Consider the following 15,115-nt stretch of genomic DNA (forward strand, 5'->3'; position numbering starts at 1 on the left):
ATATGGGTGAAGAGGCTGGGGACAGTGAAATCAGAAATGGAGGGGGGGGTGACAGGGGCATGGTCCACAGGATTGCTGTGGGAAGAGGGGGATTGAAAGAAGGTGAACAGTCCCTGAAGGATGGGCTGAACAGCAGTGTAGCCTGGCTCTTGGGACTTTGTTTTCAGAGTCAGCAGCTGGAGTTACACCACTTGGCATCTGTAGCCTCCAGAGGACACTCAGGTGGATCTTACCAAGCGCTGCTGCTGCCCTCCTGCCTCCCCACAACCTCGCTCTGTCCTGCTCCGAGAGGCAAGTCATGCTGGTCCTGCCAGCCAGATGCCAGTAACTACTCACCAGACAGCTCCAGTTTCTGGGGACCTGCTGAATAATCCTGATCCTGGAGTCACAGCTGTTCCATGTGCTGCTGAGCCAGTGCTTTGCACCACTCTGGAGGTGGACACACTTCATACAGTGACAGTAATAGTTTTTCATATAAAAATGAAGTTTACAAGAGGGAAGAAAGTATTTTAAAATTAACTCAACGTGCCTGAACCCAAGATGAGGAACACTTTTTAACAAGCAGCCAGATGGCTCTACAAGGCTATGTTCTTTAAACCGTCTATCAGCTTATTATCCAGAAACTGTCAGTCAAACAGCAGGCCCTGGAAATTATTGTATCATCTCTCCAGCAGGTTATTTTTGTATAGAGGTCTTCCTGGTTGGTTCACAAACTTTATGTTGCAACCAGACTTGTTTCACTAAAGCATACAGGACAGAACCTTTTTTTTTTTGCAAGGAAGACACCTCTCTAGGATTACAGCATTAAGATTTCTTCCCCTTCCTTACCTAAAATTTAAAACTAATTACTCCTTATAAAGACATATACATTTGAAGAGTTTCTTTGAGACTCCTTGTGTCTGTTACAGACACAACTTTTTAGATTTTATTTGCTCTTTGACATTTATGCTTTTGCACAAGCCTTCTCGCAGCAGCACAGAGAGCTGCTTTCCTTCATCTACTGGTGCTAGAAACCTACTCAAGAGAAACTGCTCAAAGCTTCATGTTCTCTGGCATGAAAACACGCAGCACTGCAATCATGCTCATGCCATCAGCAATGAAGGATAAATGCAGCCATCCACCATGCCAGTTACACAAAATTATTTTTCTTCTCAGAGGAAAACCATTGTAACAAGTATCTTCTGCTCTGCACAGAACCCAATGTGTGTGAGAACACTGACTTCAGACACAAAGCCTTCACAGCAACACTCAGTGTCAATTTCAGAAGCTCCAGATTTTAAGGCCCACAGGAATCCTCTCTCCCCACCTCCTGCATGGCACAAGCCAGAACAGTCTCCCCATGATTACTGCATCTGAGCCCAAAACACCTGCATAGTCAGAGCTTCTGACTGCATTGAAGGAGTCACCCAGTTACACTGATGGTTAACTATCCCTTTACCATTCTGAATCATTCTAACATAAAATTGTCACGAGATGCTACTCTGTGTTGGCCTGCTACACTGAAGACCCATCAAGTTCCACGTTTACTCCAGTGGAAGTAACTCGCTTTATCATCTTACTACTGGAGACCTTAATTTTTCTCTTGCATGGGCGTCTAAAGCTTTTCAAACAAAACAGATACTGTAATAGTTTTGTTTTGTTCTGCTTTTTTTTGTATAGAAACACTTTATTGCTGCAGTCAATAACCCTGTGTATCACACACAAATAACCAATTACAGTTTAAGAAACTAAAAATAATTCTGCAAGTGGTAATACTGAGAAAATGAACATACATGAAAGGATACAAAACTATACATTTAAGTTACTAGAAATTTACTAACTAAAAAATTCTGCAGAATTGTGAAGTGTCTTGTATAAACTATACAACACATGCCAGTGTAAAGTTTTTTAACGTTATACAATTACCTATCTACAAATGTTTCACCTAAGTTTTACAAGATCAGCTTCAATCTTTTATACAGTTATCTTCTATACAAAGACAAGTGCTTTCAGTACTTCATTGGAATACCCCAACACCGCAATATCTCAAAACTAAAAAATAATCACAAAATAAAAGGTCCCACTTAGAAATTATTGTCATGTATCTAATATAAAGCTGTGAAAATCCAACCAGCAGTATCTTTGTATTTGCCCTGCTTCCCCCACATGAGATGAATCCAACCCAGAATCACCATCCTCCCTTTCTGCTGGCCACTATCTCCACAGCAGACTACACCAGAAATCTCTATCTTAACATACCTCAGCTTTATCAGAATTTTGGACCCAGGTCCCACTTCGTCATAGATACTTACCCAGCCCAACGAAGGGCAAAAGCAACCTGCTCCCATGCATGGCCATATCCACGCAGCACAAGTGGCACAGCAAGCACCCCTTCCTTACAGCACTGCCAGCTGTGGGAATGGCAGAAGGGGGCTTGGACAGGAAGCTACTATTGCTTCCCAGGATTTTCCAGGTACAGCATAGAGGACCAGCACTTCTCTAACCCCTTGGAGGCTCAGCGTAACCTTTGCTGAAACCCTCCAGCTGAAGCAAAGCCAATCTCAATGACATTCAACCAGAGGAAGCTGTCTGCAGGTCTGGCCATCTCTTCAGAACACAGGGCAACATTTTAAACACAACCCCTGACCCAAAAATAAAGGGTTACAGTTGAAGAAAGTCCTGAGAATTCATAGGAATTTAACATCTCGTGATGTCTTAAAGGGGATCAACCTTCTGCAGCACATGCCTGTATTTCTAACACAATGCATGCTCATGACCTGGCAGATAATACCAAAAAGGACATGGCAGGGAGATTTCCTTGGCACAGCCGGTGTTCTTTTGGAACAAATTCAAGTCTGTGGCATGGAAGTCTAGTCGGATGTCTAGAGCATGGGGTGTATAGCAAAGGCTCTGGCAAGCTAGGGAAGGGGTCATGGTCAATGGTATTAAGTCTATATTCTCTCCTACTTAAATTCTGGTCTCAGAAAAGTTCCAGGTAACCCAAACTAACTTTGATCAAGGAACAACAGGACTAAAAAAATTCTGACTTCTATTTCAGTAATTTCAAGCACTACCAGAAGGAAGGGTTAGAAAGCCTGACCTGACAGGGGGTGGTTGCTCCCCTAACTGATAGAAAGGATGAAGCTCACCTGAGCTAGCATCAGTGCTTTGCAGCTGGAAGCTGATAACAAGTCAAGAGAATCTCCTTGAGGAGAAAGAAGGAAAAAGCACCGTTCAGCCTTCTCACACCATTTGATGACACCCTGCTGAAGCAGAGAATTGTAGCTCCAGAAGCCCACTGTTAATGCCAGGCAAGAATCAGCATAACTGTGATCAGCATAAATGAAAACCCCTGACAGATGGATTTCTTCTGCATCCTTTCCTGCTATGAACATTCCTTTAGCGGTATAAAGAGTTTAAATATTAGGCCTTAACTCTCATTCAGAAAAGACCTGCTGAGAGAGGGAATGGTTAGCAGCAACACTGGCTAAAACAGTTTCATTCACAAATATATTTTCCTAGATGATTTTGCCAGAGATAATTTTTCTTCCAAAGCTAAAATATACAGCGGCACAGCAAAATCCTTCAGTATCTTGAATACGCTGAACACTACCTGGCATGTGCCACATGGAGCTTCCAAACCACCAAATTAGACTTCACAATGTTTCACTAAGAATCACATATGATAGTGACTGAAACAGGACAAGCACATTACAGTATGCCAAATCAGGATTTGTCAGAACATCGGCCAGACACAAGTGCCTCTCAGGTGTGAGCTGGAGAACAAGCAGTTTTCATACCAGAACTTGTCCATTTTCATTTCACCAACTGGCCACAGGTCGGATGAGAACATGCACAGCATCAGCTGGCAGCTGCTTCTGTGCATCTTGCAGCTGTAACGTGAGCATCTCACAGACTTGTAAGTCTTCTGCACTTGGGCATTTCAGAAGCATATGATGAATGTGTGCAAGACCTGATAGTTAAACCACCTGAGTTTATCTAGTAAAACTTTTCACAGAACAAAATAGAAACCAAAACAAGACAGTGTATTTTCTGGGTTCTCATAACAGAAGAGGATCATCCACAGCAGAGTTCAAGGAAGGGCCTGAGTAATTGCACTTCAAATTATGGCAGGCATAGGCAATGAACTCCACACGTCTCATAATGAAGACACCCTGATACTAGCAGGGTATGCAGGGTTTGTCTGCCTGTATAACATAAGCATGGGACATCCTGACACCTAGCCAGTGGAGCTTTGCTAGGACTGCCTAGAGGTCTGGGTATTTTAAAACATCTCAAGAACAAGGTACCATGTTGCTCATGAAGATCACAGCCAGTAAGCTTCAAGCATGAGATCACACAGAGGCACACACGCTTTTCCTCCAAAAGCTTAGAAGCCACTGCTGTGTGTTCTCTTGCCATAGTCCCTTCTCTGCCTTCTTCTAAAAGATTAATTTCAAAATAAATTAATATTACATTTTAAGAAGAAAAAAAATCAATCTCTTACAGTTATTCTTTGTAAAGTCTTAAAGCAACAACTTTTTTAATGAAAAGAACTTGCTCAATGAAAGTTGAACTTGAAAAACACTAAGTAAAACCTGAACTGGAGCTGGGGATTTAGTTCAGTATCTCAACACATAAACTGAAGCTTCTACCTAACTGAGAAGTCGAGGCAACTCCTAAGACCAACCAGAAGATGATCATTCATTACACAGAGATTTAGATAGGGCTCAGGTAGAGAAAGTCAGCTTTCAAAAGGAGAGGCCTCATGTGCTGACCTTTTGTGGGGCTTTATTTCTGCTTATTTCTGCACTTGCACTGAGACTTTGGTTAAATGAGGGCTTGAAGCTAGAACGGGGTTTGGTAATGAAGGCTGATCAAGCAAATTAACAGCAGATACCCCTGGCTTTGGATAACTCTCCTAAAGCCCTGCAAACAGATTTTAATGCTGTCCCTCTCTTTTCATTGAGGCTGACTGATTAAAAAGCCAGTACCAAATTCAAAAGCACAGACAAAATTATTCTCTGACCATTTAAGCATCGCTCCAGGACTAAAACCAGGCAGGTAATTTTAAACTCATCCACTTAACACATTTACTTCCTCGACTTTGATCTCAATTCTCCTCTAACAATGTAAAATTCTTGTGTAATTCAGACACAAAACAGCACTAAAAAGGAAAACCAACTTCAGCTGTATTGACTAAATATCTTTTTTTCCTTTTACCTCACACTTTTACCAATATAGCAACAAACCCTTTGCCAATGGCTTGAAATGAAAGTTACTTTGGGTATATATATATATATATGTATATATATATGTGCAAGTGTGTTGATGGTCTGACCTGTTTAAAAGAAATTAAAAAAGCAAAAACAATCCCCAAAACTGAGCACTGAGACCAATGCGCATTGAAAACGAACACTGTACACATCCACTACTTCCCATACACAAGTCACAAGTGCAATATCCTTTGAAAAAAATTGTTCCCCAAAGGAAATTCAAAGAACCAAAATTTTTAGTGTTATGTTTAGTAAGATAATGTGGGCATGTGTTGGAAATCAGAGTTTGGATTTTTTTTTAATTACTTTTTTTTTATATAAGGCAAGAGGTTTATGTTCCAGAAGAATCAATGGGATAAAGAATGAAGAGATGTTTTGAAAATGACACATTTTTTCAAGTTTCATTCTTATTTCACATACATATTACAAAATAAAGATTTTTAAAAGTGCTATATGCTTTGTAAGTCTCATCACAATATGTAAAGCAAAATTTTACACCTGCTGCCTAAGACAAAATGTTAGTGGCAGTGTTAGTGGTAGATTAGTCTCTAGCTCTCCTATTTCCCTTAGCATCTGGGGCAATCTCCTTCATCACAGTTAAAGAACAGACAAACAAGCAAACCCCACTCTGCAATGAACCACTTTAAGTCATCTTCTAAAGTAACAGACTCCATGAAGTTGACGACAGTTCACTAGCTGCTTGCTTGATACCAAACCCAAGGCTCATTCTACCAAGTATCCTGTGGGTATCTTTGATCATCCAGTATGAGAGACAAAATGTTAAGAGGTATGCAACCATGATGACATTGAAAGATATGCTAAAGGGATTTTTAAAAATTCCAACAAAAAAAAAAAAAGTAAAAAAATTCATCCACCAGCCCTCAGCTGTTAGCTGATTTTAAAAAGGTAGAGAGCAGTTTGCAGTAAACAATGATATTTTAAATCTTCAAGGACATACAGAAACACCCCTCCTATGCAGCAATCAGATGTGAAGGATTTCTGCAGCACAGTCTTCTGGCTCTGTGTAATGTGAAGAGTTTGTGTCTGAATGATGAACTCCAAGCATTTCTTTACTTTCGAAGTTTGGCTCCATTAGTGCAGGTTTTTCAAAAATATTCTTTTTGCTAGTTTCTGGACAGTTCTGTACATATATTACTCGGTTATAAGCTTTAAGTCTCTTCCAGAGCTGTACGTACACTTTGCACTGTACATACATGAACAGAAGTCCTCCAGTGAAACCAATAGCCACAACCACCAGCTTAGTCCAAAATGGCCACTCTAGAATCCCTGTAAGAAAGAAAATCAAAAAAGAAGTAAGAAAATGGACCAGGTCAGTATCAGCTGAACTACACTGGATCTCTCAAGAACATCCTTTATAGAAACTGTCAGAGCTTGGGCTGTGCAAACTATTCTTATTTTGTCAGTTTTCTGTTTGGCCTTTCAAGCCAAACACATGGAGACTTCTACTTCATGTATCACATTTACTGTCATCTACCAGAGGAAAAGCAACACAACTGATTATCTGTGTCTGAGCCCTTGTGCAGCACATTCACAGACAGAGTCAAGACAACTTGAGATGACGCTTTTCAATCACGAGCAAAACATTTTCCATGTCTAGTTGGCATGCAAAGCTCAGTGAGCAGGGACAGTTTGCCTTCTAAACCTTGGTAGATACCCCATCCCTTCTAACCCCAGTTTCAGGACAGCTCAGCTGCTTGAGAAACGGATCTGTGACAGCTGCAAATTTGCAGCCCAGCACACCCAGGTAAAGAACACCTTTAATTCAAGAAGTTAAGACATCCTTGCAGTAGAGAGGGCAGCCACTACATGAATTGCAGTGCACCTCATCTTGGTTGCATGAATTGGAGTCCTAAGAATCAACCTGAATTTCTTTTGCTTCAGGCGCAACCACTCGTAAAAATTTCTGCAGTCTAACATGGCTTTCACAGGAAACTTGTGCTAAACCACTTCCTAGATGACTGAACAGAAAGAAAACCCTGTTGATTTACGTCAAAGATTTGGATTTAAGTCCCTTTTACCACTTCTCTTTTTAAAAACTGTTCTGGTTTTGCCCAATTAAAAGGTAGCCATAGCAGCAAATAAATGCTTACATCCTTATCTGCTCAGTGAGTGTTCCAATTCAAAACTAAATGAGCAAAAACAGGGCAATTTTGTCTCTGGCTACAGTGGATTAGCTCTCATATCTGTGCATTTCACAAATGCAAACTGAATTGCCTTGAAATAGACTTAAAAAGCACCCACAGTTATGATTTAACTAAATAATTTCAGAATGGCGCTTTTAAACCAACACAACCTCAGGCAAAAGCTGACTATTCCTAAATAGGAACATGACTCGCATACTCTGGCTCTGCATTCTCTCTGTATTCAGGATACATACTTAATCCAAGCGAAAAAGTGGGAAGGTAAGCAAGTAACATACCAGTAGTCTGTCCCTGTTTAATCTCTTCAGCAGTCCTGTCTATCAGAACATAGAGAGACCACACGACACAGGTGATGGCAATGATATGGAATGTTACAGAGCACATGATTTTCCTCCTCTCACTGGCAGTCATCTGCAGCTTCTCCCACTGGCAAGAAACCCAAAAGAAGAGATTAGGTGTTTATTGTCATTACTGCAGAGTAGAAAAAGAGAACATTGATAATAACAAAGCCCAGACAGGAGATCAGTTTCCACCTAACAAGGGTTTTAAAAGTTGGACATTATTGCTCTGACCACAGCCTGCACCAATGGCTGGCAGCTCACCCTGCTGTGGCAGGAGCTGTCCTGGTGCCAGGTGGGATCTCCAGTGTTCAGCTCCAATCCAGAGCCTCCACACAACATTGGTGTACCCTGCTTACCCAGGCAAGCACAGCTTCAGCACAGAGGGACCCTAATGCAATGTCTTGACAGCACAAACAAGGATGCTCCTTCCTGTGTTCCCCACTCAGCAGGGGGTACCCACAGTACCTCACACTGTGGGTGGCAAAGGGTACCCTTGCTCAGGCAGACGTTCAGTAAAACACTGCAACAGAAGTGGAACGTGATCCAACTGACCAGTGTGTGCAAGACATCTCATGCTGAGCTCTGTTAAGAGTCCCTTGGTGGGCAGCCAGAGCTGTTTAGCTCTCAGCTCAAGGCTGTTCATCTCTCACCTCTTACCTCTGGTGGTTTCATCCAGTCTTCTCGTATATTTAACACTGCTTACAGTAGCGATACCTATATTTTATTTTCAGTGTTTCAAGTGCACTTAGATGTATGTGCCCTAGGAATATACAGTAGAACTGGGATGAAAGCTTTTGTGAGAGGATTCAGCAAATTAAATCCACAGACCTGCATCTAGCAATAATATTTATTCAGCCCAAATAGAAACCACAGTCAGGCTGCTGTCATTTAGAAGGCTGCAAAGGAACTAGACAATTCTTATAGATGCTTCAAATATGCAAAGAATTGTTCAAAAACAGGGTTTATCTTTTTAACTGGATGAAGCTCACTTTTTTTTTTTAACATAGCTTTTTTGCAATTTACTCTATACATACGATGAAAGTTTTTGCACACAGGTTACAAATCCCTCAGCATATTTGCTTGGAACAGAGAGTTAAGATGGACTTTTCTCACACTTTCACAAAATACATGCTGGAGCACATAAGCTTCTCATACATGTTTCTAAAGAGATGCATTTGATGTCTCCCAAAATAATTTGTAGAAAAAAAGGACTTTGAAAAGGAGGAATAATGTGGATTGGAGTGAGGATGACATGACTGGTGTGATTGAGATCACTCATTATGTTGAATCATTGTTCCCACTTCTACAAATTGCATGGATGAACCCTGAAACAGAGATTTTGTGATTCTCTGTCTTGCCAACAAATAATCTCTTTTGCCAGTCCGAGCCATGTTTCAAGTTCTGTGGGCGTTCAAATCTCACCATGGCACAAGAATTTAAGACTTCTAGCAGCGACATGCTAGACCCATGTCATGCTAGGAAGCAATCTGCTTTGAAATAGACTGAAGAAAACATTCCTTTTGGATGTTGTGTTTTGAAGAGAAAATTGCTTTTGCATCTAAACAAAGGTGTTCACTTTTGACAGGAAGTAGAAAAAATAATTAATTTATTTTGTCAAAATGTAAGCATATGAAATCTATTTGTGCATGCCTTACAGAGCCACAAGGGCCTGTGTTTTGACTAGTTTGTATTTCCCTTTTCTGTTCCACAGCTTGAGCTCCTCTGCTGGACAATACCTCCTGTGAACTGCTCGTTCCGCAGCCACCAAAACCAACCCATGTCATCTTACCTCTTCAAGAGATATGACTACACAGCAAAGATAAAGATACTCCGCAAACTGCGCACTAGCCCAGAAAAGAAACAGGAATCTGTAGATCTCTGCTGCCTTATTCTGATGACACAGCATGCAGCACTTCCTAACTAAAATAGTCAGCATTTCTGGGTTTTTGAAGTGTTGTTAAAACAAAAAAATCAACAATAATAAAATGTCTTCTTTTTTTTTTGCCATTGAAATATTAAAATAGACCAACCTTCTCTTGTCTCCCTTCATGTTCACTTAAACCATTACACCTTTTTTTTTGTCTCATCTTCTTCCCTTAGTAACTTCATACTTGAACTGACCAATACACTGTTGCTGTGATACAACCTTAAGATGCTGAAGATGTTTCATTCCAGTTCTACCCTACAGACAAGCACATTCCCTATTATTTGTCCCCTCCTGTTCATAATCACCAGTTCCAGACTGTTTTCTCCTGACTGACAGGATACCGTAGGGGCTGAGTTGAAGATACAGAAGCAGCTCATCTTCTGGCTGCAGCTGAACCTCTAAAAGACTTTTTAGATATATCTGAGTGGTAAATTCCTTCTCCTTCTGTTTACAGCTCTATCCCTACCTTCTGGAATCTGCTCTCCTTCCCCTAGATGACCTGTTCAAATATAATTAATGATGCTGAGTGACTAATTTCTGAAGGTGCAGAACAGCTTTTTCTTACAGGGAACAAATATTCAGAAAATGCTTCACATCCTCTCCAGGCAGAATAAGCACAGAAAAAACAGCAGTCAGTCGCCAAATATAGCAACTCTTTTTACTTGGGATTCTCTAGAGTTATTTCTTCAATATCCTATGGCTGGGCTGTGCAAAGTGTTGTCTGGGCAGATACCAGAGCCCAAGACAGTCAAAATCAGAGCTCAGAGGCACTACGCTCTGTGCCAAGGAGCTACCACGGAAAAATCTGCACTTCTTAGAAGCCAATGATTTGCCAAGGTCGTCCTATCAACCAGACATGCTAAGTTATATACTTTGCAGATTGTGAATCTCTGTAAAAAAACCAAAGAGGTTTTAAAGAAAACATCTGTGCTATTTTCTGCTGGGACTCACTTTTAGGAGTTGGACAACTTCTTATAATAGCTTTCAGATGGCTGCAGTCCGGACTTCCTACTCTGCATGATTTAGGTTCATCATAATTGAATTTAATGCTTCTTGTTTATTCTAGCTCCAGACAGAGGTTACTGTTATTAACCTCTTCCACTTTGGTATAGTTGGCAAGATTTATCTGTGCTAAGAATACCAGTGACTTCCATCTCAAAGTCCTGATGGTAAGGACCAATAGAAATTGAAAGCTCAGAAGATGTGAGAGTACAAAAAGGATACAAGCACAAAACTGGCCTTCCAATACAAGTAGCAGTTAAGTACCTATATTTTACCAGGTTTATGGAAGGTACTTTTCTATAAAACAAAAATACAGGTTCTGGCAACCTGAAGTACTAAAACCCAGTCATTCACATTATAAGAAAATGTAAATATTAAAATATATTTCTTGGTGAACTTGCTTTCTACTTACACAAAAATAGGTTTCATCTTTAAAAAGAAAAAAAGCTACAATTTTAAACCAAATTACACTCAAAAAATGTGATTTAAAGGATGGTTAACCTGAAATCTTCATATTTTGAAGAGAACTTGGAAAGCCATATGGATTTGGAGCAGAAAACTACAGCAGGTAACAGTAAGACAAAACTCCATATTTACACACAGAGCTGCCAGGCTACAACAGCTAAGTCTCAGAGCTATATTTCACACATGTTGAATTTGCCTGGCTGAGTGCTAATTTAAATCCTTTTGCACCTATGCAAAAGCAATCAGACTCACTAAGGAGGCATAAAAATGTGATAAATACATGGGAGGTGCTGCGGGCACATGGGCAAGGACTGCATCTTTTCAGATTGGACCTGCATTTAACAAAGGATTTTCTTGGGGAATCAGGTCTCGTGCCTACCTTTCGCAAAGGCTTCAGTTTTGTCTCCATGATGAACTCATACTTGCACAGTTCACAGCATCGTGTATCTGAGCTCTTGATCCATTGCTGCAGGCAGGCTTGGTGCACAAAATGAAGACTTCCCGTGCAGTGACAAGGGGTAATCAAAGGGCTCTCATCATCTCCTTCACAGTGACATATCCTGAATCAGAAGCAAAGGTACTCATTAGGAAAAGAGGAAGCGACGTGGAAGAGACATGTAAAATCTGTGATCACACGCAGTTGTCCATTGAGGATCTTGAGACATACATATCAAAGGAACGTGTTCCATAAAGGAGCTAAAACTGAAGAACTCCCTTGCTGCACAAGCACATAAGCAGGCATAAAATAACTGAACACAGACACTGCTGAAAAGCTGCTTTCTAACAGATGAGGTGGACACACAGAGCCTGACAGAAATGCAGTATCCAAAAGAAAAAACAGGCTAAGAAATGATAACACTTCATCTAGAACAATATCACTTAACTGAAAATAGCATTTAAAGAGATCAGACAGCAATTCTCCAGACAAAATATGCAGAGAGGTACAGCTACTCATGTATTGCAATCTGAGAAAGGAGATAAAACTAAATTCCCCATCCAATCATGAAACAGCCCACCCTACTACAATGAAGGCAGCCTGGATTTTGCACAAAAGAAGTTATTCTTTCTAGTGCAATGGCTAAAAGACAGATCCACACTGCAAAGTTACAGCACTGAATCTCCCCAAAATACACCTACTCTAAATAGACTAGAGGTTTTGCTATCCCATTCTTACTTGGCATGAGCCACTAAGGAAGTATCAGCTCTGCAAAATTCCCCATTTCCCTCACAGCCTAACTGTGCAGACAACAAGAACACCTGATACAGTGTTACTACCAGGTGCCGGCAGGCATTGGATTTCCAGCTTCAAATTATACATAACCCTTGGGTTGCATAAAACATCACTAAGTCCTCTAACCCTGTGGAAGAGGTCATGAATTGAAAGGGGGGTGGGTAAGGAGCTCAGGGAATGAATATAAGTTACTAAGCATTTGTGAAGTATGTTCTGGCATGCTGCCATCCCTGTCTTATTACTGAAATCTCTTACTGATGTGTAGCATCTTGCCTCCTGTAACCTTGCTGATAACTGGCAAGTGGAAATGAAAGAGTGGGTGGATTACAAGAGTGCCTTGTTGATGAAAAGCCAGTACAGAACTAGATTTTGCTGGTATTGAGGAGGGAAATCAAGTAATACTGGCAAGTATTTTGAAGCCAGCTTCAAAAAGTGCTGTCAGGGGGAGAAAGATTAGGATAGTAAACTCCTAGGTAGAGAGATGGGACATTTGCTTCTGCACTTGGTGGCTCCTGCTCCTCAGCCACATTTTGGAGCTGGGATGGGGCAGGCCTGCAGACAAGTCACCCCAAAGGCAGTCCAGACCTGACTGTTCCCACCACCTGTGCATGTGATAATTCCTTTGTAGTTGGAACAAGGACACCCATCCTTTTTGGACCTTACACTGTGGACATCATACAGACCCACTCCTAACAGTCAGTGCTCAGATCCCTCTTTCAACTACAACATCCAGAAAGCCCTTTATAAATAAAAGTGTGGTGGGATACAATGTGTGAGAAAAAGATGGGGAGAAAAAAAAATTAAAATCTTAAGCTGTATTGAAGCACGTTCAAACAGCCTCTTTCCTCATTACTCCCCACCCTTTGACCCAAATCAGCAGTGACTGCCAGGACAACATACTGCTCAGTAAAAGCAAAGATATGTTCAGCTTGGCCTTTATTACATGTAGCTGATTCTCTCATGACATTCCCAGTTTGGGCACTGATAACAGAAAGACAATCTCACAACCCCAAACCTGAAATAAATTGCAAGACAATTTATTTGACTCGAAAGGAAATTATTTTGCTTAGTAGCCTTGTTAAATGCATTGGAGGGATGCAGGACATCAGAGAGAAGGCTGCATGCTTCCAATGCCACAGATTAAAGCAAGGAGACAGGGTGAAAGAAAAGACAGAAACAGCACAAATGCAGGGGAAAGCAGAATGGTCACCACTGCACAGGGGAGCGCTCGAAGGTAGGTGGTTCTCTGGTAAACCAACCTGCAGGTATCCCCCGATGTGGACACAGGGGAGAGAGGGGGTAATTTTTCTGAGAGGGGAGAAGGGCAATCAAGGTCACTGTCCTTCTCAACTGAACAGAGTGGTGCCCGCTGCTCTTTTGTTTTTAATTTCACTGAGGTGCTGTCCTCAAAGACGTCATCATCTCCCATGTCATCAGAGCAGAAGTCTGTGCTTTCCACCAGCACGCTGGAGGATTTCTCAGGTTGGAAGTGACTGGAATAGCTCTCCAGTTCATGGAACTTATGCAGGCTGCTGGTGCTGGAGGTGTGGGAGAAGGAAAAGAGGTAACGCAACAGCTTTTTGCTCCTTGAGGTGTCATGGTCCACTTTGTCCTCCAACAGGGGGATATGTACAGCATTGTTGTTCTCTGCTCCTCCCGATGCACTTGAGTAGTTGGAAAGGGAAGTGATGTAGGAGCGCTTAGAATTGCTAAAAGAAAGAGGCCTGAGATTCAGCGGCTTCCTTTCTTTCAGATGAAATTTGTTAATCCTTGAACACTGCCCTGGAGTCGGGGTCAATTTGCCTTCTGAGCACGTTCGCTCCACATAGTCAAAGCACTCACTGGTGCTCTGCGCCTTCTGGTCCACGTCATTGAGGGACTTGGAGAATTTCAGAGTGCGGGTGGGCTTTACGTTCTTAGCAGACCTGAGTGCCTGGCCCCGATCCTGCCCATGGGAGTCTCTCTTTGCTGTATGTAACGTGTCCTGACAGATTACTGTCACAGTGACCCCTTGTGTCAGGGGGTTCTGGCAGTGAGGATTTTTCAAGACAACAGCAGACTGCACTGGACTTTGATGACAACACTCAGAAAACACTGCACTGGAACTGCATGCGGAACAGTGGAATAAAAGCACAGAAAGTAAAAACAATTACATAAGAGAACACATATAATTAAAAATGAAGAAATGAGAATTACAGCTAGTGTGGGAATGGCAAACATAACAGGGGTCAGTCAGTAGGATTCAATGAAGCAGTGTTAGACGGCAGTTGAGTCAAACAAATGGGACACTTCAAATGGGAACCCCACACTGCTTACTTCCCAATACATGTGCTTTTTCAGTTTTGTTTTTTCTTGATTTGAACTTCACATAAGCCTCACTGTAGCCATGCAAACAACCCCCTTTACCTGCAGATGTCCTGGTTGGATGGTGTAACAGATGTCCGAGAGAAGCTATGAGGGGCAGAGATAGAGGTTGGACTTCCAGCCTTCAGAAATGAAAACAAAAAAACAAGTCATAAGCTGGAAGAGTTTGGTATGCACAGCAATCACCTTCAGGGTTAGACGCAGCATATGGAGTCAGATATCACTTCTACATCAGATATTTAAGGGCTTGTTACAAGAAAGTGGCTTTACTGTCAAATGCTAAAAAGGGAGGTCACACAGCTTCATCCTTGGAAAAGTAACAATCTGAACAGAAACATTTTCCCCAAGGTTAAATGCAGCCATCTCTG

General features: G+C 41.5%; 1 protein-coding gene across 1 annotated transcript; it reads right to left on the bottom strand.

Moving 5' to 3' along the window:
* Nucleotides 1-6,237: 6,237 nt before the first annotated feature.
* On the bottom strand, nucleotides 6,238-14,869 carry MARCH8 (membrane-associated ring finger (C3HC4) 8, E3 ubiquitin protein ligase; the record flags this gene model as incomplete). The annotated part of the gene is made up of 5 exons (XM_010000830.1): nucleotides 6,238-6,542; nucleotides 7,696-7,843; nucleotides 11,532-11,712; nucleotides 13,643-14,488; nucleotides 14,790-14,869. Coding segments are annotated over 5 exons (1,560 nt in total), but the record flags the coding sequence as incomplete, so codon positions are not given.
* Between the last annotated feature and the right edge of the window lie 246 nt (nucleotides 14,870-15,115).

This window comes from Chaetura pelagica, unplaced genomic scaffold (genome assembly GCF_000747805.2).
Source record: "Chaetura pelagica isolate M959 unplaced genomic scaffold, ChaPel_1.0 scaffold166, whole genome shotgun sequence".
NCBI classification, from domain to species: domain Eukaryota; kingdom Metazoa; phylum Chordata; class Aves; order Apodiformes; family Apodidae; genus Chaetura; species Chaetura pelagica.